Source organism: Rutilus rutilus (genome assembly GCF_951802725.1).
Source record: "Rutilus rutilus genome assembly, chromosome: 10".
Classification (NCBI taxonomy): domain Eukaryota; kingdom Metazoa; phylum Chordata; class Actinopteri; order Cypriniformes; family Leuciscidae; genus Rutilus; species Rutilus rutilus.
Genome location: NC_140215.1, coordinates 24,456,037 through 24,480,927, shown reverse-complemented (window position 1 = coordinate 24,480,927; position 24,891 = coordinate 24,456,037). Strand labels below are relative to the sequence as shown.

At 37.0% G+C, this 24,891-nt stretch overlaps 1 protein-coding gene across 3 annotated transcripts in view; it reads left to right on the top strand.

Annotated features, from left to right (window-relative positions):
- The window catches only part of pard3bb (par-3 family cell polarity regulator beta b), a 335,104-nt gene that overhangs the window by 237,145 nt on the left and 73,068 nt on the right, over nt 1-24,891 (top strand). For all 3 annotated transcript variants that reach the window (XM_084421753.1, XM_084421752.1, XM_084421754.1), the window contains 2 exons: nt 17,688-17,804; nt 19,755-20,036. In XM_084421753.1, the coding sequence (XP_084277879.1) occupies nt 17,688-17,804; nt 19,755-20,036 (399 nt within the window). The remainder of the gene's footprint in view (nt 1-17,687; nt 17,805-19,754; nt 20,037-24,891) is intronic.

Genomic DNA, 24,891 nt, shown 5'->3' with positions numbered 1-24,891 from the left:
CCTCCACCATTACTCACCCCAGACGCTCAAAGCAAATCTCACCTTAGATCTCTCGCGCAAAAAAAGGTTAAGCACTTCTTTTGCAAAGGCAGATGGAAAAAAAATAATGACTTGGAGGATAGAGTGAAAGAAAGGGAACGAGAAAGGTGGTAAGCACATAGACCTTCAACTTCCATGTGTTTCTAATCACGTCAAGAGAGGTGTTCCCTGCGATCAATCTTCGGGAAGAGTGATCTCTCACACTTCCTCCTGTTGAAGTGGAGAGTTTAGAAAGCTGTGGATCAGATCTGGCTTTGAGGGTCCTCTGCACCATGTCTGGCGTGATTTAAGACTGACAGCCTCTGCCTTTGATCTGGCCAGATGAGGGTGCTCTTTCTTGTCCCGTCTCTGATCAACACAGAAAATTAACATTAATAATTCCGTTTCATCCCCTGGAAGGATACGGGACAATAAAGCAGCCCATACCTTTGTGCCTGACCAACGAAAAGAATGCTGAGTGGAAGAATGCTCTTAAAAATAGATGTTATAGTCGGAGCTGTGGCTTAGAGGTGCTCCAGACACATTGGACCTGATGAAACAATTCTTACAAATTCTTACGTAAAATCTTGCATAATTTTAAATTGATGATTTGTCTAAGAATTGTTTTTAAATGTGTGAACTGTGGTGCTCAAATGAGCAATGTGGGTTTGAATCTGTGTTCTGTCTACATCCCATTGCCAGGCTTGTTTCCATATGTTTTCTGTCATCTCTCCTTTAGCTAAAACAAATATCCCATAAATTAAAGTCACAATATATTGGAAGTCACAACAAAACTTTTTCACCACATTGTGACATACTGTACATCCGAGAAAAACGTAGTTCTACCCGTCGTTTGGTGATTGAATGGATGCGGATTTGAAAGTGAGCCTGAAAATTTAACCTCAACAGTTTGATTCAAAATTACAAGATATAAATGCGATCAACAATACGATCAATAACATGCAGTTAGAAAATAGATAGGGTGACATTAAAAGACATTACAAAGCAAACAAGTGTTGTTTCATGGACGTACATCAGAGAGACACACTTTGGATAAGCGGTATGTGGTTTGTGTATTGTTGCTGCCAAAAAGCCCTTTGGTCTGATTGGCGTGTTAATATTCAGATGACTAGAATGGTGACTGATTAAGACACCATGCTGTACTAACAATCAAAAAAACGACAGGAATTAATGAATGGTGGCATGCTGCGTGTGAGTGTATGTAATCCAGGTCAAGTCCCAGACTCTCCAGTCTTTTTGTTGTTGTTTTTTTTTTCTTTTTTTTCTTGCTCAGTGACCTGGGGGTCTTTCTGGCTGTGTGAACACAAGTGGCCCACATTATTGTGTTCGCTGTCAAAAACAAGCGTGGAATCTGCTATTGAAGTGTAAAATTACTGGAAATTACAGAATCTGCCACACTGCCTTTGCCGCCGATATTTCAAAAGCATAATAAAACCTTAACAGACATCCTAATTCATGCTTTTTTTTTTTTTTTTTCTGTAGTGTTGCACTGATTGTTAGAGCATTGTCAGAGAACTGGCTTTAATGAAGGCTTCTCATATAGAGTAATTGATTGTGATTTAATTATAGAGCCATTGATGGAGATGATTGGAAGAGTATGAAGAGAGCAGAATGAGGCTTTTATGGTCTCACTGACACACACACATGACATCAGTCAAAAGTGGCCCCTGGCATCTGTAACCTCCCCTCTGGGGCCCCAGTGCCAAATGCACAGATACCCCACGGCTATGTTTGTGAGGACAACAGATTTTCTCCTTTTTTCCTTACTCTTTTTTTCCTTTTCTATTGACGAGCACATGTGTGGAACTTTCTATAGAGTGAGTGGTGTCCACCTGTCCCTCATCTGATCATTGTCCCATCTTTCTCTTTCATGCACTCATTATCTGATCTCTTTCATTCTCTGCCCTTTCATTATTTGTTCCTTTCTTGTTCTTTATCTTCATTTAGGTCTTTTTATGTTTTTGTTTTTGAATTTTGCATTTTATTGGACTGATATAGTAAAGAGGAAATCATTGGGAAAATTTGGATTTTATAATAATGTTGCTGTTCTGATTCAAACCTGTATTACCCACATGTGGACCAGGGCGCATGTAGAATTAAGGTTTTGGGATTGGCAATCACATTTAAATATGATAGGAATACCCTCTCATATTTACATACAGTAGTCATTCTTGAATTTAAAGCGATGGACTTATTACTAACCAGAACGTTTTGGAAAATTGCGAGTATAAAAACACGAAGCGCAACATTTGAGGCCATTTTCCAAGACATGTTAAACGCAAGTAAGCAAAAAGGTACGAGAGTCTGTGCTGTATCGTGAACAAGTCACGGCTGAAGGATGTTGTTTTGCACGAAGCGGACAAGATATGGCAGCCGACATTCAAACTGATTTTTTATAACGAATATAGGACTGACCTGAAGGAAAATCCTATATATACTGTAAATGCAGGTACACTCACGTACTCGTTTCCTACAATACTCTACTGAGCTTCAATGAACAATATCAATAAGAACATATTTTTTACGTTGCTAGGAGTGTTTTGTAGTGATACATAGATCCGTTGGGTGAAACGGTCATAGTCGTGTTTTATCGTGAATAAAAGCTATTGACCAATCAGAATCAAGGACTGAAACAAACTGTTTTAAGACATGTTAAAGAGATAGTCCACCCCAAAAAATGAAAATGTTGTCATCATTTACTCACCCTCGTGTCATTCCAAACTTGCATGTTGTTTTGAAGAATGTTGATAACCAAATAGTTAGACTTTCATTGTATGTTTTGTCTATACAATGGAAGTCAATGGAAACCAAAATATTCTTCAAATTGTTTTGATGTTCCACAGAAGAAAGAAAGTCATGCAGGTTTGGAACAACATGAAAATAATGACATTTTTCATTTTTGGATGTACTATCCATTTAATGCCCAGGATTGGTGTTCCAAAGCTGGATTTAATCAAACAAGTTACATCCATATTTAGCTTCAGTATGTGACTTGCGCCTCAGCTCACAACTTTTTTTTCATTCTGTACTTCTCCATTCTCTATTTATCCACTTCCTTCACTCTTTCATGCTGCATTTGTTTTTCCATCACTCCATGTCGTCTCGTGTCTCACAGTGTCTCTGCTCTTTGATGAAGATCCTGGCATGGTGGCAGTAGAGATAGCAGAAATGTCACGCTGTTTTCCCTGCTTCTCCGCCTGTGTGTTGGCTGAACAGATGGGCTGGCAGTCTTGGATCCCACCTCTCCTCCCTCTGCCCTTTCAACCCCCGCCGTCCGCACACTCATACCCTGTACCAGGGGTGCCATTAACCCAGAACCTGCCCTGCTCCCCTTACTTTTAAACACTGTTATCCTGCTGGCCTGGAGAGCATGGACACCAGGAGGCCTTTTCTTTGGCCATTTTTATGCTAGGCACTGAAAGAGAGAATTTTCTTAGATCTATATATATTCTCTCCTACACTGGCTGTCAGACAAGCTTGACGACTTCTAAAAATCTAACTCTAGGGCTTGACAGACTGTTGAGATTTTTATTAAACATGAACATTGAGATTTTTCCTCACCAGTCATCTCTGGCTCTAATATAGGATCTGTACAAAATAGACCATTATCAATTTATTTTCATCACTTAGTTTCCTCTGTCATTTTAACACAGAAGCCTAGTCACCGGTAATATTTGGAGAAGAATGCGCACTCTTATTATTTGTGTTGTTGTAGGTTTTAGTCTTTCTTTTTTCTTAAAGTTTTTTAACATCATATCTCATTCTCCACTGGAAATGACATTTTGAAAAAGTTTGGAATATAATGACGATTCGTTTGTCTTTCCAGGCTAATTTCACAGCTAGCATTTTACGTACAGTATCATACACTGTTTTCTACTTTAGTCTTTTACCACCAGCGTTTTAAAAAAAAGATGCCAGCCACCGCGAGGATTTTTGATAATTTTCACAAAAATGTCATGGCCCCCAGAATATTTTGTTGTATGAATATCTGAACATGCAATATATTAAAAGAATATATATATTTTTTTAATTCTAGCCTAATGCATTCTTTTTTTATCAAAAAAGATTCAGAAAATTGTTTGACATTTTTGTCAAAGACTACATCCAGATCATATTCAGAATGATGATCAAAACACAGATGGAGTAGATCGAGTCCATCAACACCCCCAAAGATTCACAGTCCTCGTCCTAGTTCGACATTTCATTCAGTAACATCAGGCAGTTTTGATTTATATGCTGTTTAATGTTGATGTTCGTGATATTTTACATATGTATCTGATTACATAATATGCTATCGCTTGTTTCTGCTTCTTCTTCACATGTCTTTTGATCCAGAGATTCACTACTCTTTCAGAAGATGTCATAGCGCCCCCTAACGCAGAACTTTATATATATGTGTGTGTACAGAAGACTTGGATTTTCATATTTTAACATTGAAAGTCTGGATCTGCGGCAATGTTAAACCAATAAAAACTATACATAAACAGTATTTGAAGAGTAGAAAATATAAATGGTCAAGGAATAGTAAGACCGTTTAATGTGACCTTCACATAATAAATATGAAGTTGTTGTTCTAGTAAAATACTCTCCAGAATAAGAATGACCCCTCCAATAAATCATACCACCTGACTCCAGGTGGTATAATAACTAGCAATGTCAGGTCACAAGTTAAGGTTTGTCCGTATGTCTTTTGGTTGTGCTAACGCTTTTAATTTACTTCCTGTCCCAACAATCAATTGGTTGCAGATGAAGTGATTGGAAATGATCATAATTGCTTTTGTGCATGAATCATACTGTTGAGTTAGGTTTTACTGTATTAGTTATATAGAAAAGAAACTAGAAAACTGCATTCATCAAACTGGCTCATGGGGTCTTTAAAGACGTTATCTATCAATGAGGAATGCATTTCTCACTGAGAATGTGATGCGTGTTAATAGAAGACTTTTTGTTTACCTATCTCTCAGTTTCTTCCTGTAATGGAAAGGCTATTTTGGAGGTGTGAATTTTTATATCTGTGTATAAAACAGTATCTCAGTAGTGCAGATGGATGCTTTAGTGTGTGTGTGTGTGTTTATGCTAATGAGATCCTTCAGAGGAACACGGCGAGCTGTGTGGCACTGTGTCTGTTCTCCTGTTGAATATTTAGTATTCACTCAGCCGCTTCCTCTAATTACCTGAGAACATGCTAATGAATTCATCAGAATCAGCTGCTAATTGGCCATTTTGAACAACCCAGTCTTCTTCAGAAACATGCTTTGCTGCCAATCAGAACGCTTGGCCCATTCAACGGCTCTTTATCATTTATACATTGTATTGATATGTATGAAGTGTTTTTTTGTCTTTTTTTTTTTTTTTTAAAGCCGCCTTTTGTTAAAGGCCAGGTTCTTAATAGCCTAACACCCATTTGCACTTTTCGGGCATTAACAGCTTGACGTGTCAGGAATGTTCGTTGGCTAAAGTGGATATTTTTCAGGCCAGCTAGAAGGTACTTAGCATTGCTCTGTCCTGATTGGCTAATTCAGTTTCTACAACTGGCACCTATTAAGCTGCTATGGTAACGAAGTCTCATTATTTCAGCGGTGTCCTGTTGGGAATGGCAGACAGTCGGAAAGGTCAAAGTGGTGACATCACTTCAGCCAGGACCCTATTTGGATCCTGAACACCGCTGTAATATGACTCCACTGCCAAAGAAACGAACAGGAAAACAAAAGGAGGAGAGAAATGAATAGAAATGTGTGTGTCCTTCTTAAAAAAAAATATAGCTTGCTCTCTCATCGGTTTCATAGTTTCCTTTTGCTTATGTGTGTGTGTTTGTTTCCTGTGTGTGTGTGCAAGTGTTCCTGAAAGTGTGAGTGTGTAGGTTTGTGTGTGTCTCGGTGGAATAGCGCATAATGAATATGGAAAGGCAGTAGGGAGAGATAATTAAAGTGGAGATGGCTTTGCTCTGGTCTGCAGGTGTCCTTAAAACAGCTCCTGTTCACCATCACTCGCAAGAATTGAAAACAATCAATGCTTAAAGGGACAGTTTAGCCAAAAAATGAAAATTATCATTATTTACCTTGTCATTCCAAACCTGTATGTCTTTGTTACAATTTGATTACAATAAAAGCTTACAAAAATTGAGAAAAGCACCTGAAAGGGTTCATAATTGTCAATGCCAAGACTGTCACAGTGTTGTTATTATGGATGCACCAATACCACTTTTTCCAAAATGAGTCCGATACCAATACATTAATTTTTGGTACTCGCCGATACTGATTTCCGATACCTGTATTTTCATTGCGTTTATAATTTTCGACTCATTGTGACTCATATTAGTCGGCTTAATTTGTTTGGCAAATAGATATTTACTTACGTTTTTTTTTCTTTCTTTTTTTTTGCTTAATTAAGGCTTAAAATTAAGGCTTTAATTTTAGTCTGTTAAAATGTAATGTACAAGCTTCTGTTACTTTCGCTGTTCATTCTTCTGCTCTGTTGTATGTTATCTTTCATTTAATAGTGCAGCGCATATTTAGAGCTGCTCCAGTAGGGCTTTTCTACTGGCCCAGTTGGATCCTAGTGAAATATCACAATTCTCTATTCCAGTCGTGTAAATTATTTGAGCAAATGTAATTAGTTGCTGTACTTGAGTGTCTTTTTGGCTAGTTTCTTGATTGGAGTATTAGCAACTGTTACTCTATACTTGACTATGTATTTGAATAAGTATATACTCTTTACTCCAATACATCTGTGTTCTGTAATGCAATTACTTGTTACATTTTGCATGGCACCTAACTTTTTCTGCAGCAGTTTATTTTTGTTTATTATAGTTTATTATATTTAGTATCACCATCTACAAGGCATTGAAGGTATCTTGACAAATTTCAACAAACCTCACAAATCAACTGTTTCTTGTTTTTCCTTGGCATGTCTCTTAGGTGTTGAGGTCCATCTTTGAGCCTACATAGAGTATGAGCAAAATAATTAAAATCAGATAGGCTACTTTAAGACTCCCTTATTATTGAAATTGGTAACTTGGAGTCATTTTCGCTGTAAGGTATCTGTACTTTTATTCAAGTATGGTTTTCAGGTACTCTTTACACCTCTGCTCAATTCCAGTTTCGTTACTACAGCAAAACTACTAACCAAACTGATATACATTTAAAACGTTATTAAAGATAAGTAAACAATCAGTACTAAAATTAGAACAAGTAATCAAATGGGCTGGCGTCTTGATGCATCGATTTTGAATATGTGGATGAGATTTAAGATGGTGAAATGCAAGAATTTTGGTAAATAACATCCTAAACTTCAGTCTTTTCTTCACAAAAAAACTATTGTTTGATTTCAGAAGAATTGGAAAATAGTATAAGAGTTGTATAGACTTTTTTGGGTGCTTGACAGCCCCTGATCACTGTATGTTTTTTTGTTGTATGGAAAAGAGACGCGTAAAAATCCTATTAAACATCTCCTTTTGTTTTCCATGTACTGTATTAAAAAAAATCAAATGTGATTGCAACACAAAGTGGGTAAATAATGACTTTGGAGTGATTTTTGGGTGAACCGTTCCATTAACTGTTAGTCCTCGCTAAAATCCTACACTTAAATACTATTTTCGAAGTTATACACAAAACAAAGATTATTGGGAGTATGTTTTACAAGAAAATACTGTTTCAGTATTTCTACTTCAAAATTGTGTTTAATTCAATGTGTTACTTGCTGTTTCTTTGTAATTGTTTTTGAAATAATAGCAATTTCTGAGTGAAAATTTTTTCTATGCACCATTTTTTATTTTATTTTCAGTGCCTACCCTTACGATGTACCCCGTTAGCAGTGCTTCCTTGGCCATAGATCACTCTGAAACATTTCCAACAGTGATTATCCCTTTCACTGTAGTTCTGGGCTTAATCAGTGTCTGGGAAAGTGGCCTTTAGAGTTTTACCCTGCAGCATTTTGAGCTTTTTCATGTTTCTCTTGCTGTCTTTGTCTTTCCTTTTTGGATTGATGTGAACTGCCTCTCACCCCACATACCATCATATTCAGATCACACACAGACATGCCCCGTGGGTCCCCTTTTATCAGTACATTGAAGCATTGCGAGTGTGTGTTTGAGGTCATTGTGTTTATCTGCATGTGTGTTTATTTTCAGTTTTGTGTACTGCAGATGTTTGAATCTCAACCCCTTCCTCTTTACGCTTCATTTGAAGCGCTTTTCATTCATCTGGGTTATCTTTAAATAAACCTTGCTGTATATTTGTGGTGTGTGTGTGCATAAGTGTTAAAGACGGTCAGAGTGAGAAACTGTTAAAGCACCTTTTTCACTCACCCCATCTCTTCTGAAGAAAAGATTAAATCCCAGACTTTTCTTTTCCCGCAGCCCTCAGGGAAACGTTATCCAGAGAGGATACAGATTTGCCTACAGTGCTTTGAGAGAGAGAGAGAGAGAGAGAGAGAGTCCTAGCAAAGAGAACCAGAAGGGGAGTGAATTAACAGGCAAACGTGAGAGAAAGACGCTGTATTTTTTACTCTATGAGCAGGTAGTTTAATTAGACATGGAGGAAATGAATGTTTGGCACAGAGAGAGAGAGAGAGAGAGAGAGAGAGCCGTGATGTATTTCTTGGTAATGATCAGCACAGTTTGGCTTCTCCGCAGGCCTTCACCCCCTGTAGAGTTTACTGCCGCGTGATGAATTTAACACCGTGGAACAATCAGCAGCTCTTGACTTCTCTGTTAGGCAATTTTACACTCAATTTTGATAAACTATCAGTGTACTAAATCACTTTAACGATGCACCAATAGGCATAGATTGTTTGGATAATATTTAGCGCCACGCTTTAATAAAAACATCTCTATCTGCCATTTCCAGGGTTCTTCCAGAGCCCTGAAACATTCACTACCTAGATATTCCCAGAATGCACTGGGTCTTTAAAATTTCAATTCCTTTCATCTTTCAGTTAAGATTAAAATAATTTATTTAGATTTTTTTTATTTTTTTTATTTTTATTTTTTATTCATGTTCTGTAATGTTTGATGTTCTTTATTATATGTGTGCTCGTTATGAACTGATTGTAATAGGATTATTTTTTTATTTTTTATTTTTTGCTCCGAATCAGCATATTAGAATGACTTCTGAAGGATCACGTGACACTGAAGACTGGGGTAATGATGCTAAAAATTCAGCATACATTATATACAGAATACATTATATTTACAAATATATTCGAACAGAATACAGTAGTAAAATATTTACAGTATTTTTTATTAATTAATTCCAAACTTGGTGAGCATAAAAGACTTGTCTCCCTGTCAGTTGTGTATTTACATCATCACATTTTGCTATATATAAATCATAATGGTGCTGTACTTTTTAGCGACAGCGGATGGAGCAGTTATTTGTGATTGTTTTGTTGTATTTGAATTGCTGACATATGTTCTTCATTTATGTAATGGGCACTTCTACAAACTGCATTCATTAAAATTTGAAGATAAAATTGAAATAAAAGAAGAAATTTGCAGTTTTTTTCCCCCACTGTGACTTCATAATCGTTAGTAGTAATTTGGCATGCCACATCTGTCTTCCTCTTGTGCTCTGACCACTCCCCCTCTAAGAACTGTGCCTGGTTAACTGACAGGCTGTGTTTGAGGCATCTCTGAACAGCTGAAGATAGTGGCAGGGTCTCTTATGACAGCCTAATTATTGCCTTTATTTATCCATGTGCTGGTTTGGGCTCAGCTGGGCTCCTCATTTGATAGCAGCCGCTGTGCCCTTTAGCTTAGAGTCAGAGATCCTGTTAAAAGACATGTCTGTCTCTGATGCATCCACTTATACAGTAGTTGAAGAAAATCATCATGGAGCCTTCAGGTCGTTCATATTCTCCAAATGACAAGCTCCATTCTGGTTGCCTGGCTTCATGTAAGGTGGCCCTTTTCTAAAGTTAGAATTAATGGGAATTCGGGGATTGTGAATTGAAGAATCAAGGTGGAAGTAAATTGATGTTAGTAGTATTTTTCATTGTGAATGTTGACTATACAGTAGGCTATAGGTTTGTGTAAACACTTTGTCCTGGTTTCACAGACAGGGCTTATATTAAGCCAATAGGACATTAGGATTTGGACATTTAAGTAGCTTTTAGAAGAAGAAGCTTTAAGAAGCCTTAGAAGAAAAAAGAAACATTACTGGTTTGCATCTTAAGATTTTAAGGTTTGTCAATTGCTTTCAGTCAAAACTCAAACATGCATTTTAGTCTGGAACTAGGCTTAAGCCTTGTCTGTGAAACCGGGGGTTTGTGTTTTTGAGAAATAGCTAGAAAGCTTGCCAGAATTTCCTGCTTGTTTATACGGTTTGAGGCCACCGGCATTAGAATTTCCCGCAATTCTCTGTGGCAGCAAATTAATTATAATAAATTATAATATAATGATGCTGTTCAAAAAGTTTGGGGTCAGTACATTTTTGAAGGAAGGAAGTCTCTTATGCTCATCATATTTAATAATAAAAAAAATAAAAAAATAAAACATCGTAAAGCAACTCTTTAATACAATTTAAAACACAATGTATGTATTTAAATATATTGTTAAATGTAAATTATTCCAGAGATATTGAATTTTCAGCATCATTACTCCAGTCTTCAGTGTCACATGATCCTTCAGAAATCATTCTAATATGATGATTTGGTGCACAAACACACACAAAAAGATTCTTTGCTGAATAGAAAGTTCAAAATAACAACATTTATTTGAAATAGAAATATTTTGTAACATTATGAATGTATTCTCTGTAACTTTTGATCAATTTAATGCATCATTGCTGAATAAAAGTATTAATTTGTCAAAAAAAACTAAATTTTATTGACCCCAAAGTTTTGTGTAACATATCCTCTATATTTAATAACACTAATGCTAAAAAGCTTTGTCTTTGTTGACAATGTATTTTATTTATTTATTTTACATCCGAACATGTTACATTGTAATAAGAATTATAAGTAGGAGCAGAACAGGCTGCGATGTGGACCAGGTTTAAGGCAGATAGTCAAAAGTCTGGGTAAGTCTGTAGTATTATAAATAAATAGCTATGCATGTCACTTTATGCACACATTTTTACTTCATAATATAAATGTCTGGATATCAAACAAATTGTCTTTTACGATTTTAATCAAGTGTTCATCCGTGATATAATTTCATGGCCTCATCCAACAATTGTCAATTTTTGGAGTGTCCATGGTCAGTGCTCTCAAGATTTGTTGTTTTATTGCCATGAATTATTCACATGCATTGTATTGATAAATGTTGTGTCAGAATGCATTAGCAGCAAGTTACGTGTTAATGTGAGTGAGTTTTACCATTTAGGTCTCATAGGGCCTGATCTTAATGAGGCAGCAGAATGGATGTGCAGGAAGCGCATGCCAAAGCACTAACATTAAATAGCTGCAGTCTAATAAGATAAATACAGTAATTAAGTTATGAGAGTGCTGCATCCACACACAAATACACAGCCAGAGGACATACAGGAAGGGTGCGTGATAGAGAGAGAGAAACAGTGGGATGGATTGTCCTTTCTCATCTGTTCATTCAGATTTAGCATAATGCACTCCTGTATTTACAAAGCTTCTTTACTGGAATACCCTCAAATACCTCAGGCATGTAATACAGTTGGTTTCTTCCTGTTTTTATGGAATAAATTGCAGCATAAACTGTAAACTTTAAAGCCAATCCATTGGATATCAGAGTGGGGGAGGCTGTTTTGAAACTGCAAACATAGTTCAACTATAGTCTAGCTATTCTTTTAAAATGTGCTTGCATTACATGCTAGTACATTTTTGTAAACGAATATGTATCCTGTGATATAGTAATGCTAATTTAATCAGAACCAAGAGTCATTGAGAAAATTAAACTTTTTGTATGAACAACCAATCTCAGTAGGATGATGGAATTAAACTTGAACAGGTACTTTTACGTTAAAATGTATAAAGGTAGAAACCTCTAATTTATGTAATGTAAAGTGAACAAAATAATGAACTGCAGCAGTCAGCTAAATATGCAAATTAGGCAATATCTAATTAAATATGCACTAATTTGCATATATAAAAAAAAACGAAATCTGAGTATTGGATAAAGCCAGGTTGAAAAATGTTTTTTCATTGTGTTCACATATTAGATGGGAAAAAAATTACAGAGGGATTTATGGATATCTACTTTTGTTATCCTGTAAATCAGAAAATACTGTCAATAGCCTTAAAAAATGATTTTCTCCATGTTTTTTGGAATAAAATGTTATATAAATCAGGCTAGGAATAATATATTTACAAATCCCTCTGTAAATGTCTTCATAATATAACTAGGTACAAGACTGGAAAGTTTGATGTATATAGGTGCTACTGAAGTGGAGATTTCAGACTTGGAGTATGAGAGAAAAGTCATTTTGAGAAAACGGGCTTTAAAGATTTATCATCAGCCAATGAGATTGCGCATTCAGCCCTTTTACTTTCTCGATTGGTTGCTGATAAAAAGGAAATGACCATATTTGGATCCGACAGGATTGTACGCTTCCTAACGGTGCATGTGATGACAGGGTGCCGGCAGAGATGCGGAGCAGCATGTTGATTAAGAACGCCAACTTTTGTTGAATTTATGAGAAATCTACAGACGCAAACAGACAAAGTGTAATAAAATAAAGACCTAAATGTGTATTTCGGACTTTTTTTCACCACAAGTCTGAAAGAAGACATGTTATTGAAGACAAATATCCAAAAAGCTCAAAATTGACAAGAAAAAAAAACGATGTTTTTGCCTGCCGTGTCTCGCCTTAAATTAGTTCACTACAATAAATTTGCTATTTTAAACAAGTTTTAAAGGGGTTATGAACTGCATTGTTTTATTGTTGTATAATGTTTCCTGTGGTGCACTTAATGTGATTTGATTTAGATTTTTACATAAAAATTGTCATAATTTAGAAATAAAAGGCATTTTTGCTACCCTGATTTTAGCCCTCTGATTTGATCGCTCTGTTTGAAGGGGCGTGTCTGTGTGAGACTTCAGTGTAAACGCCCACTGCTGTGATTGGCTAACAGCTTTGCAAATGAAAAATATCATGTGTAACTCTCTCGGAAACTTTCATTACGTTTTAACCATTACAGCTCTCAAGGTAAACTAATCGTGAAAAGTGTTGATTATAGCATTATGTTTAGATCTATAGCATTATATTTAGGTTGCGGCATGAAAGGTTGCAGCGATGAGCATGTAGACGATCACAGACATGTTGAGCGCATGAATGCAGTGATATCGTCAACTCGATTTCTGCACACTAACGAACGCTTTCATCATAACTAACAGTGCAAACACGATGTAAATAAGAAATTCGTTGATTATGACCAAAGACGACAAAAGGGACTTTGTTAGTCCTGTAAGAAGAGTGCTGTAAGAAGAGGTATAAGGGACGAGTGTGTGTAAATGTATGTCTGAATAGACAATGGAAAATCTAGTCTGCACTTAAGCTACATTAGTCAGCACTGATTACACTGAAGAACTATATGTGTCTGTGTGAGGCTGTCTCCTGTTGTCTCACATGTCTGGGGTCACCAAGAGTTGTGTGTCTTACTCTCCACTGAGAGATGTGCGTGTGTGTTAGTTTGTGTTAGTGTGGCCTGGTGAACCCTACATTATGGGGACAAAATGTTCCAGGTGCCATGTTATGGCAATATTCACAATCCGTGTCCTTGTGGGGACATTTGTTGGTCCCCATGAGGAAAAAAGCTTATAAATCATACTAAGTGATATTTTTTGAAAATGTAAAAATGCAGAAAGGGTTAGTGTAAGGGGATATAATATACAGTTTGTACAGTGTAAAAATCATTATGTCTATGGAAAGTCCCCATAAAACATGCAAGCACTGTGTGTGTGTGTGTGTGTGTGTGTGTGTGTGTGTGTGTGTGTGTGTGTGTGTGTGTGTGTGTGTGTGTGTGTGTGTGTGTGTGTGTGCGCGCACATGTGCGTGTGTGTGTGTGTGTGTGTGTGTGTGTGTGTGTGTGTGTGTGTGTGTGTGTGTGTGTGTTTATATGTGGCTCTCAAAACATCATCTCTTATCTGATGTTGGTTATGTAACCAAATCAAGTTAAAGCAATATGAATGGCCAACTAAATTATCATTGGCACTCATTTATGAAACATGAGCTGAGTGAATTTCTGTTCATAAATATTTCCTAATATCTTAATATTTATACAGTCCAATATACAGTTTCATGGCCAATAAGAAATATGTATGCCCGTAAATGTTCTCAATTCCCGAACTTTTGGTCAGGATGGCAGAAAGTTAATCATTTTTCCTCTCTTAACATTTCCCTAGTTTGTCTGGGAAAACCGTCTTCTCCTCCTGGCAGTGTCAATCGGTAAGTTGGCTACATAGCGTTTGTTGTTTGGAATTTGTTTGAAAACAAGAGGAAAGGTTGGAGCGCTGACGGGCTGTGAATCATCCACCCTGCTTGAGCGCTGAGTAATGGGTGTAGACGGAGTGAAAAAGGGAAATGTTCTGGACAGACCTGTTGACTAGATGAGGCTTGGATGACTGAGCTGCAGGCTAGTGTGAATCACCTATGTATTTTGCTACTCCTTTCGTTTTATTCACTCTGTGACCTCTGGAAATCCCCACAACATCTGAACACAGTCCTGCTGTGTTAGTGTTAAACTCTAGTTTTTGAGGGCATTGAATTAAATGACTCAAAGGTTCTGTAGAGTGAGAGATACAAGGCGATTGAAATAGGCTTTACGCGTTTTAGTTTTTCCATTTGTTCTTTTTCCCCCATCAATTCTTTTATTATTTTCTTTATTCATTCATTTATTTGTTCATTCATTGTTTCCCTAATTGATTTGCTTATTCTTTGGTTTCATGCGTTCATTGTTATCTTCTTTGGTTCATTACTTCATTCCTTTGTTCTTTCATCCATTTCTTCATTCATTCATTGATATTTCATTTGTTTGTTCGCTCATTTATGATTTATACATTTGTTCAGTCCTTCCTTCATTAGTTTGTTCTGTCATTCATTTGTTCGATAGTTTGATTGTTATTTGGTTTCTTGATTAATTTAGTGTTTCCTTAATTGGTTTGTTATTTAGACAATTAGTTCATTCATTTGCTTGTTCATTCGCTCCCTAATTGAACTGTTTAGTTAATTTGTTCAGTGATTCCTCCATGTTTGGTTGTTTGTTTTTGTTTGTTGTTTCATTCATTTCAACTTTTTTTGTTCGTTCGTTCGTTCGTTCATTGATTCATCATTCATTGGTCCATTCCTGTCTTATTTATTAATTTGTGTTTTTTTTTTTTTTTAGATATCAATATACTGTATGAAATATCTTTGCATTATATAGCCTGCCGTATCATATTTGATTCACAAATTTCTAAAGCCTCTACATGATCAACATGATCAAAAGCTTGGCTGAAAAACTTGTTACATGCCTTTTGTCATCTGATGTATAGTTTATACTTTTAGAGAGTGAAATACCATTTAGTATAATTGTTATACAGGTCATGGTTATACGTGTCTTTTTGCTGTGAAATCTTTACTGTTTTATAAAGTAAACTCAAGAATACATTGTATGCTGTTATTAATATTACAAGATGAACACTTACTGGACTGAAGCAACTTATGTTTATTCATACATATTTATTTTTAAAGAAAAAATGTGTTAAAATCAGGCTTTTAGGGGAATATTTATTTGTACGTCTCATTGTATTGCATTTGCAGTGTGTACATATTTTGACCCCCACAATAAAAACTACAAAACAAAATATTTAAATACCATCTTAGATGGTATTCTCGAGATATAGTATATATTTTTTTGATTTTATAGATATTCTTTTTGTCCATATTAGAGATGCACCGATTGATCGGCTGGTGACCGGAATTGGCCGATTTTCACGTGATCAGCCGTGACCGGCCGGTCAGTCTGACAAATGCCGATTTTATGCCGGTTAAATATGCACTCGGGCGCCATGATTAACATCGCGCAATATCAGCAAAACACGTGCACGTGTTCATCAATGAGTGCATTCACAACGGAGCAGGAGCAGCGCGTGAGCGTCAAGTAGGAGCGTTGCGAGCAGTGAAGCGCGTGTTTCGGCGCCGAGTCTATTTGCTGCACTGCTCACGCTCAATTAAAGGGAAAACACACTTTTGATGGACAAAATAGCCTAAATAGTGTTTCACAAAAAAGTGCCCAAAATGCACAGAATTTGCGTGTTTAACAAGAACTGGAGTAGGCTATGTCAGAAAAGAAGACTAATATTTATAGAAAATGTACCCATTTAAACTTGTTTTATTATTCAGTTTGTACAAGTGATTGCAATATGTGTGTGCTTTGAGAAATATCTTTATACTGCACTTTATACTATACTCTTTTTTTATTTATATATTATTTTATTGCCATTCCCTGTTTTCATACAGACATTTAGTTTGCTAAATACATATATAAAAAAAATGATTGGATATTGAATGTGAAAAGGAAATGGTTCTTCCATAACACTGCACTTTAGATGTGTGTGAATTACCCACACCTGGAGTAATTTATATAGTTCTATTTTATAGCGTTTATCTGTTCAAAAAAAGATGTAGGCCTACTATGCAAATTGTAAAATGTTCTATAACAGGAAAGATATAAAATAAATATTTGTGTGTGCTGTAAAGTGGTTAGAAAAAATGAAATCGGAATCGGCTCAAATCGGTATCGGCAGGTCAAACTCAATGAAAAATCGGAATCGGCCCAGAAAATTGTAATCGGTGCATCTCTAGTCCATATAAACATCAGCAACTGCAAGTATTCTGCAAGTAACATCAAGTATTCTTCAAGTATTATTCCTAAAATTCCTCAAGTATGAGCTCTATTCTCCTATATCATATATAGTATAAATATTATTATATTTTTTATTTTATAATTTTTTTTACTATTAGGCTTTCCATATATATTATTATTATTATTACAGTACATGTTTTTATCTTTATTTTTCTCACTAGCTCAGAGCCTGTGTTTATGTTTAAGTGATATCATGGCGTATATAATTGCTTCCTGCAGTGCTTAGTAGGACTCTTGTCAAGCTCATATGCTCCCTCAATATTGCTGAATGTATTGCAAAGATGTTCACATTATGATCATTGTGTGCAGATGTGTGAGATTCAAGATAATTTAAATCAGATCACATCATTGTGTTTGAGTGTGCGCCGGATGTGAGTTGCTAAAGGACACTGGTGTGATTTCCTCTGACAGTGTGTGTGTATGTGCTTTGACGTGTCCCGGTGTGTGTAGCTGGAGGCCACGGCCTCTGCTCGCTGTGACATTGATACACTGCGCTGAAGCTGCTCGGCTGGGCTGCAGTGGGTTTGAGACACAGGCACACATGAGAAATGACCTTCTATGAGCAAAGAACATGGAGACGGGTGCAGGACTCAATCACTGGTGCAGAAATGATGCATGTTAACAGAACATCTCTACTGACACGCTCTGGCCCCTACAGCAGTTTAGGAACTCCCCAGAGTACACACACACACACACACACACACACACACATACACATACTGTATACCAGATAGTAGCTGATTTCCTAGATAAATGTAATTTGCAAACAGTGATCATGCAGTGATGTCTTTCTATGCCCCCTCTCTCTCTCTCTCTCTCTCTCTCTCTCTCAGATTTGGAAAGAAAAAGGAAGAAAAGAACAAGACAGAGACAAAAATGAATGCACAGAAGCAGACGTCAGAAATTCTGAGTGAAGAAGAATTGGAGAGGATGAAGGAAGAGAGAGAAAGGTAGGACTGATGTCATTACACCCTCACACCACATGAATCACTACTAAAAACCTTGTCTTGTACCCTAACCGAGATGGAACCTCATACTGTCAGTGAATGATTTGAAACACTCTACATTCGTAGCAACTCGTACAAATAGATCTCCTCACGCAAACGCATAAGAGATTTTTTGTTTCTCTAAAACATTTTAAAAATCGTACCGATCTTTTTTTTATTGATTCTTTAAATGATTCATTGCCTCGTTGTATTATGGGATAGCCTTCTCAGAAAACATTAAGTGATTCTTTTTTTTTATAAATTTGACTTAAAGAATCAATCTTTTAAGGTGTTGGTAATTATGCTACCTACCTTTTGGAACAGCCTTTGTGATTTGACCACGACCATGATGCCTAAATTGCTACATACTTAGGCGTCCCTGACTGTGCAGATTGTCCTAATGCAGTTTTATAGGGATTCAGGCCTAGATCCCTTGAGCTACCTAACAGAAACAGTGGCAAGTAATGTCCTCTGGGAGTAAAAGAAATTCAGGAGGAGTCAAGGCTCAAAGGAGGACGACTTCTCATAAGAGACTCGAGCACATCACCTGAAACACATTTAAATAACATCTGAAAAAAAAAAAAAAAAGAGCTGATCGACTTATATTCTTAACCAAAAACATCTGTTGAAAGTCATTCTGATATTATGTAATCTTTTAGTGATGAATTACTGTGACTAATGACTTTGTGATGCTTCTCAGCTTGCAGTTTAAACAAGTATTAATACACTCAATAAATAGTACATTTGTTTATAATAATCACAATTAACAATTTGTTTAATAATATGGTTCATTAGCCTAACTGAAGACTGTTTGCAGTTGCCAAGAAATGTAATACATGAATGTACATCCTGATAAAATGTATAGCTTAAGTGCACTGCTTGGATTGAAGCTGTTGCCAAATGCATGAATATGAGTAAATTAAATTGATCATTGTCCCAGGCTATCAATACCCTACATAGTTTCTTAATAATATAATAATTATTCGAACCAATCCGGTAATTATCACAAAACAAAGTGATTCAAGACACTTAAAATGTCCGGTTCATCCTATTTTGTGATAACGACCGGATGATGATTATATAAAAATCTCACTGATGTAAAGATAGCAGTCATTAATGCTGAAGTTAGCAGAATAGAGTTTGGTTTCAGTTTATGGGATAAGTTGATCAGTTAGTTACCGGCTGAAGAAGATTCAGATGTAATCTGGGAAGAAAGTTACGTGCCGAATGTGAAGAAAGGTATACTTTTTTATTGTCGTATGACTCACTGTATGACGCACAGGTTTATATCTCTTTATTTTTCGTCCCTTTCCATCTCATTCACTCTGACAGCTTTTTGTGGTCCATTATTGAGATGACACACAGCACTAGATTCCTCGTCCTCTCTCTATCTCTGTCTCTTGGTGTGTCATGTATATTCTGCCAAAAGGCAGGAGAAAAGGATATATTTAGCTGAGATGCAGGGATGTTTTTGCAGTCATTATTTTGTGTGGTGTTTGTCGAGGCTTATTTGGACTTGGAAATGTGTGAAGTGCGAGCTGGAGCCGTGCTGTTCTCCTCCATATGCTCCAGAGTGGCATTTGTTCAGAGAGAGACTTTATTGACTGAGCCTGTTGAAGCTCCTGAGAGAGACAGAAAAGGAAAGCGGGAGAGGGAAAATCAGCTGGATGTGTCCGAAAGGTCTTTCTTGACCTTTCCAGTTGATTGTATTTTTGGAGCGGTACTTGAAAGTGTAAATACGATTCAAGTTCAAGTGCTTTCAGTTGCGCTCTCATTGCCTCAGTGTGGTTTGCTCATTTGCGGAATTGAAATTTTAGATCACATTTCCCCTCCCAGACTAAAAAGATAGACAAACACCTCAAAATAGTTTTTACTAATGCAAGATAGGTTAACATCAGCTTTTCTGTGTTAAAGAATTGAGGCTAAGCACCAGGAGTTGAGGGAACGGCAGGTTCGGGACCGGTTCTCCTCACCTGACGTGGAGGATGATGACCTGGACCCCAACTACGCCCGCATCAACAACTTCAGGGAGCGCGTATCACCTTCCCAGCCGCTATACGGGAACCGCAGCCCCTCCCCGCAGAGACCCCCGCCCCCAGTGTCCCACAGCAGAGAGCCGTCCACAGAAGACCCTCTGGACGGCCTGTATGCCAAAGTCAACAAACAGCGAAGCCCTCCACCTACTGCTGCAGACAGGTAAATATGCATATACATACATCCTTGCTGAAAAAACCTGCTCAAGCCAGCCTAAGTGCATTCAGTGAGTGGATTTCTTCGGGATTGTGTTGATTGCTGAAGGATTAAAGTTTAAATTGTAATGTCTTTTATATTTTTCTCAGTCCTCATCTGTTTACAGAGTGTCTGTACTGCAGCTCTTAAAGAAAAGTGTCATTGTTCAGCTGTCAGTTCAGTGTTGATTCAGTTCCGTTTTAAAGATCATTAATTGTTTAATTAGGTAATTTCATCTATATAAGCAGTTCTGCAGAAAACAGTGAGTAGAATTACCTGAGTGTGTGCGTCTCTCAACAGTGTTCGGCTGCAGCGTCTCTACTGTAAGTTTATCTGCTCCAAAAACAGCGCCGTTATTACCTTGCTAGTAGGGTGACCACCATCAGACAAACCAAATGTGGGACAATTATAAGTTTGTGTGGGACAATATGGGACATGTTACCAACACTAAAACATAACCTGAAACTGTTATAATGTCTTTCTAACTTAATGAAAATATTCTGCATTTCAGCTGATAAAAATTATTTGTTCTTTAGTCCCTTCCAGATAACACCATTACATCACAATGTAACATAACATGTCTTTATTTTACGTCATTTAAATTCAGCATCATGCACAAAACTATTTTTGAAACAGACTAAACTAAAATCCAACAAAATAAACAATGAACAAATAAAATATAAAACAACATGAAATTAGATCATTGACAGTCTTATATATTAAGAATATATTAAACCAAAACAAATTTTTAGAAAGGATGTGAATTAAAACAACCACAGCAGGAAACAAGTTGATCAATTCTGTTAAATTAAAATTTTAATTGACCGAATTATCCATTTGTTTTCTGACAGGGAACACATGGAATGAATCACCAGTCCACATTTTGATTGACAGCCGCCACAACCTACTAGTGACCGTGTTTACTCCTTTCCTTTCAACCATTGGATAGGATTTAAAAAACGGCTGTTGTATTTGTACTTCTGACGAAGCGCTGATAAATAGGTGAAAAACTACACACTGACCCACTCTGTGGTCACCTCCCTGGTCAGAGTTCTGGCCGCTGGAAGTTTTTCAAGAAAGTATTCCAGGTTAGTTTCCGGGGCCTCAAAACTGTGCGTTTTTACGTGGAAAAAAATAATATGCGTTTCAAAGCTTGATTAATTTACATCACAAAAAACACTCCAGACAAAATTCATACCTCAGTTTTAATCGGCACTATTTTCTTTCCATTTCTATCAATCCGCGCTGCTGTCAACGTCAACAGTGCGCACGTTCCGATCAGCTGTTCCATAGTGTTTACACAATCGAATGACAACGACGTAAAAAGTAGAAAATTAAATAAAAACAGTATATAGGGATATAGGTACAAATAGAGCTTACCCGTGGTACTGGTACAACAAAACTCTTTAAAATCATTTGGTTGGGGATGTAATCGTCTTCGCTGAAGTGAGCACTGCACACACGAAAATCCTTGATTCTGGATATTTTAGCTCCCGCAGAGTAGCCAATGGCAACCAGCCAAAGCTGTCTCATAGCTATATCCGAAACAGGAAAACGATGGAATCTGAACGGTGATCCCGGCACATTCTTGTGGTCACAACCTGGGAATTTACAAGTTCGCACCATTGTTAATTTTCTACTTTTTACGTCGTTGTCATTCGATTGTGTAAACACTATGGAACAGCTGATCGGAACGTGCGCACTGTTGACGTTGACAGCAGCGCGGATTGATAGAAATGGAAAGAAAATAGTGCCGATTAAAAACTGAGGTATGAATTTTGTCTGGAGTGTTTTTTGTGATGTAAATTAATCAAGCTTTGAAACGCATATAATTTTTTCACGTAAAAACGCACAGTTTTGAGGCCCCGGAAACTAACCGGGAATACTTTCTTGAAAAACTTCCAGCGGCCAGAACTCTGACCAGGGAGGTGACCACAGAGTGGGTCAGTGTGTATGCACTATAGTGCTGGTAAGGATTGCATACAACTTCATGTCTTAAATGGGCGAACTATCCCTTTAATATGATCATTATAAACCAACAGACTGATGAAAATGCGGGACATTTTCTCAATATGCGACGTGCGGGACAAGGGGTGAAAATGCTGTGCGGTACAACGCAAAGCGGGACGGGTGGTCACCCTACTTGCTAGTGAGAAATGTCATGTAGCTTTTAAGTTGTTAAACTATTTTACTGATAAAATCGTCAGAGCAGCGCTGACAACACGTTTCTTTGTGAGTGTGTGTCCGTACTGTGTGTGTGTATGTGTTTGAGTGGGAGAAAGAGCGGGAGAAAAGAGTATGTGCTTTCCGTACATAATAAAACGTAATTTTGTTGCAAAAAACAGAGAATCAATTTGTTGTTGTTTTTCTTATTGTTTACTATATTTATTTGTTCAGTCAGTGTCGTTGTGGGTTTTGATTCTTTTGCTGTTATAGTCTGTAAGGACCTTTGAAATAACTGAAATCGTTTGGCGAAGTGATATGGAACTGTAATGCGGTCAAGACCTGCCTGGAACTACTTTAGCCGTGCATTTCCCTGAAAATAATTGCACACCTTAGAATGTTCGTCAGCCAGTCAGATTCAAGCAATAAGTAATAAATAACCACGTTGTAATGTCTGTATCCAGTGAGTGAAATACACTTCTGTTCAGTTGTTTGGAGTCAGCCAAATTTTGAAAGAAATGTATTTTATTCAGCAAGGATGCACTTAATTAAAAAAAAGTGAAAAACTCAATACTTGAAATTCATTTACTCATTCTGCCAAGATACTAACAATCTTATTTTATTGTTATAAAAATAATAATACTTGTTTTTAACGATTTTAAATTGGATGCATCAAGTTTGAAGCTGTTGTATAATATCTGATTGACACACACCTGTGATGCCTGTCATTTGAATGCTATATTAATACAGCAAGTTGCTCGGCAACCGTAAAGAACCCATAATGCCTAATAACACACTTTAATAACAGATTCTTCCTCGCCTTGACTTGTAATTCTCATAACCTTAAGACATAAAGTCACAGCTGTAAGCCCAGAGTAGCTGCTCTAATATTGATTCTCTCATTCCTGATGGACACACAAGCTCAGTCTCCAGCTCTGGCACAGCCATGCTGCACTTCTACTCTTTTGATTGAGAATCAGAAATATATCAATATATCTATGTTTCATTGGCCTCCACCTATGGTGAAATAATGCATTAGCCTAGAAATTTTGATCAAGTGCATTTTAAAATGAATCGCACAAATGACTTATGTTGTCACTGACAAATACAAGTGAAAACTTCTCTCTAATGCATAATGCAAAAGTAACTGGCATGTTCCTGGACATTATGTATATCTGAATGTCTTGGTCCCATTGTCCCTGGGGCTATTTCTGAGTGGATATTTGAGTCACAAGGAGATTCGTTTAAAACAGGAATGTCTCGGTATGAGGGGTCAGTTGTCGGTCAGATACAGTAGTTGGCTGAAGATGATGTCATAAGGAAACTTGTTCATTTGAATGAAGGGAAGGATGTATGCCACACGGAGACAAAGGTGTAGTAGCTATTAGGGGACATTTATGTGATTAAAGTCGAGTTGACGTTGACTAGTCGCTGATGACCTCTGAATCTCGAGCTGAGACTTGAACAACAGCGCTCCTACATAACAGCTTATTTTTATCAGTTATTTTGTCTTTGGGTCGTTATATTCCTCACAGATTTCTGATCATTATAAATCAAATACAGATAATGTAGCACAGTAAAGATTACATTTATATGAATGCATTAGTGAGAGAGCATTTGCGTGCGAATTAAATCTACCTGGCGTCTCTCTACTAATAGTGAAGCTGTGGGATTTAGTTACTAAGAAATATATGCTAGAACTTTTCAATTTCTAAGCTATTTTATTGATAAATCGCACTGTTATACGGTAGGAGGCGCTTTTACGCATCTACTGAAAGAGTACTGAATCTCCTGATCAGAACACATGCAAAGAAGATGCAAAAATGAGCGATCTCATATGTAATCATAAGCAGATATAAAATAGCGTAATCATCAACTTTAAACAGTCTATAAATCAAAACTGCTTAATGTTACTGAATGAAATGTCAACCCAGGATGAGCTATAGGACTGTGAATCTTTGGGGGTGTTGATGGACTTGATCTACTCCATCTGTGTTTTGATCAACATTCTGAATCTGATCCAGATGTATTCTTTGACATAAACATGATTTTCTCAGCTTTTTGCTCAAAATGTTGCTTTGTCATGAAACTTCCCCACATTCAAGTGTTGAATGCATGAACCTATAATAAAACAAATTTTTTTTTTTGTTTGTTTAAAAGCAGAGGGACTGTTCTTTCTTTTTATATATTGCATGTTCAGATATTCATACAACCAGGGATGTAGTGGAGGCTAAACGCACGTAAACGCCGTTTACGCACCTCCCAAAATTTGTAAATAGCGTTTGCCCACCTCCAAAGTGCGTTTATCCACCTCTACATTGCATTTATCCACCTCTAAATTTCACATTATTTGAGCGGACTTTGCTTTCCCAGTGCGTGATTGCCGATCGGCACGATTCGAGCATTTGGGCCGTTAACTACAGAGCAGAACGCGCAGCGCGCGACACACACACACACGGAACAAAGAGAACGGCGCACATACGTAGCAGAAAACACACGCTCGTGAAGTTACTAAACAAGCTGCGCGAGAATGAAACTTGATCGCAGCCGCAACAGGAAATCATTAAAACGATGCAAAAAAAGCGATTTAAAAAAAAAAAATTATATTTATAAGTTTATATTTTTATTCATTACAGGCAGCTGGTTTAATGTAGGGAGC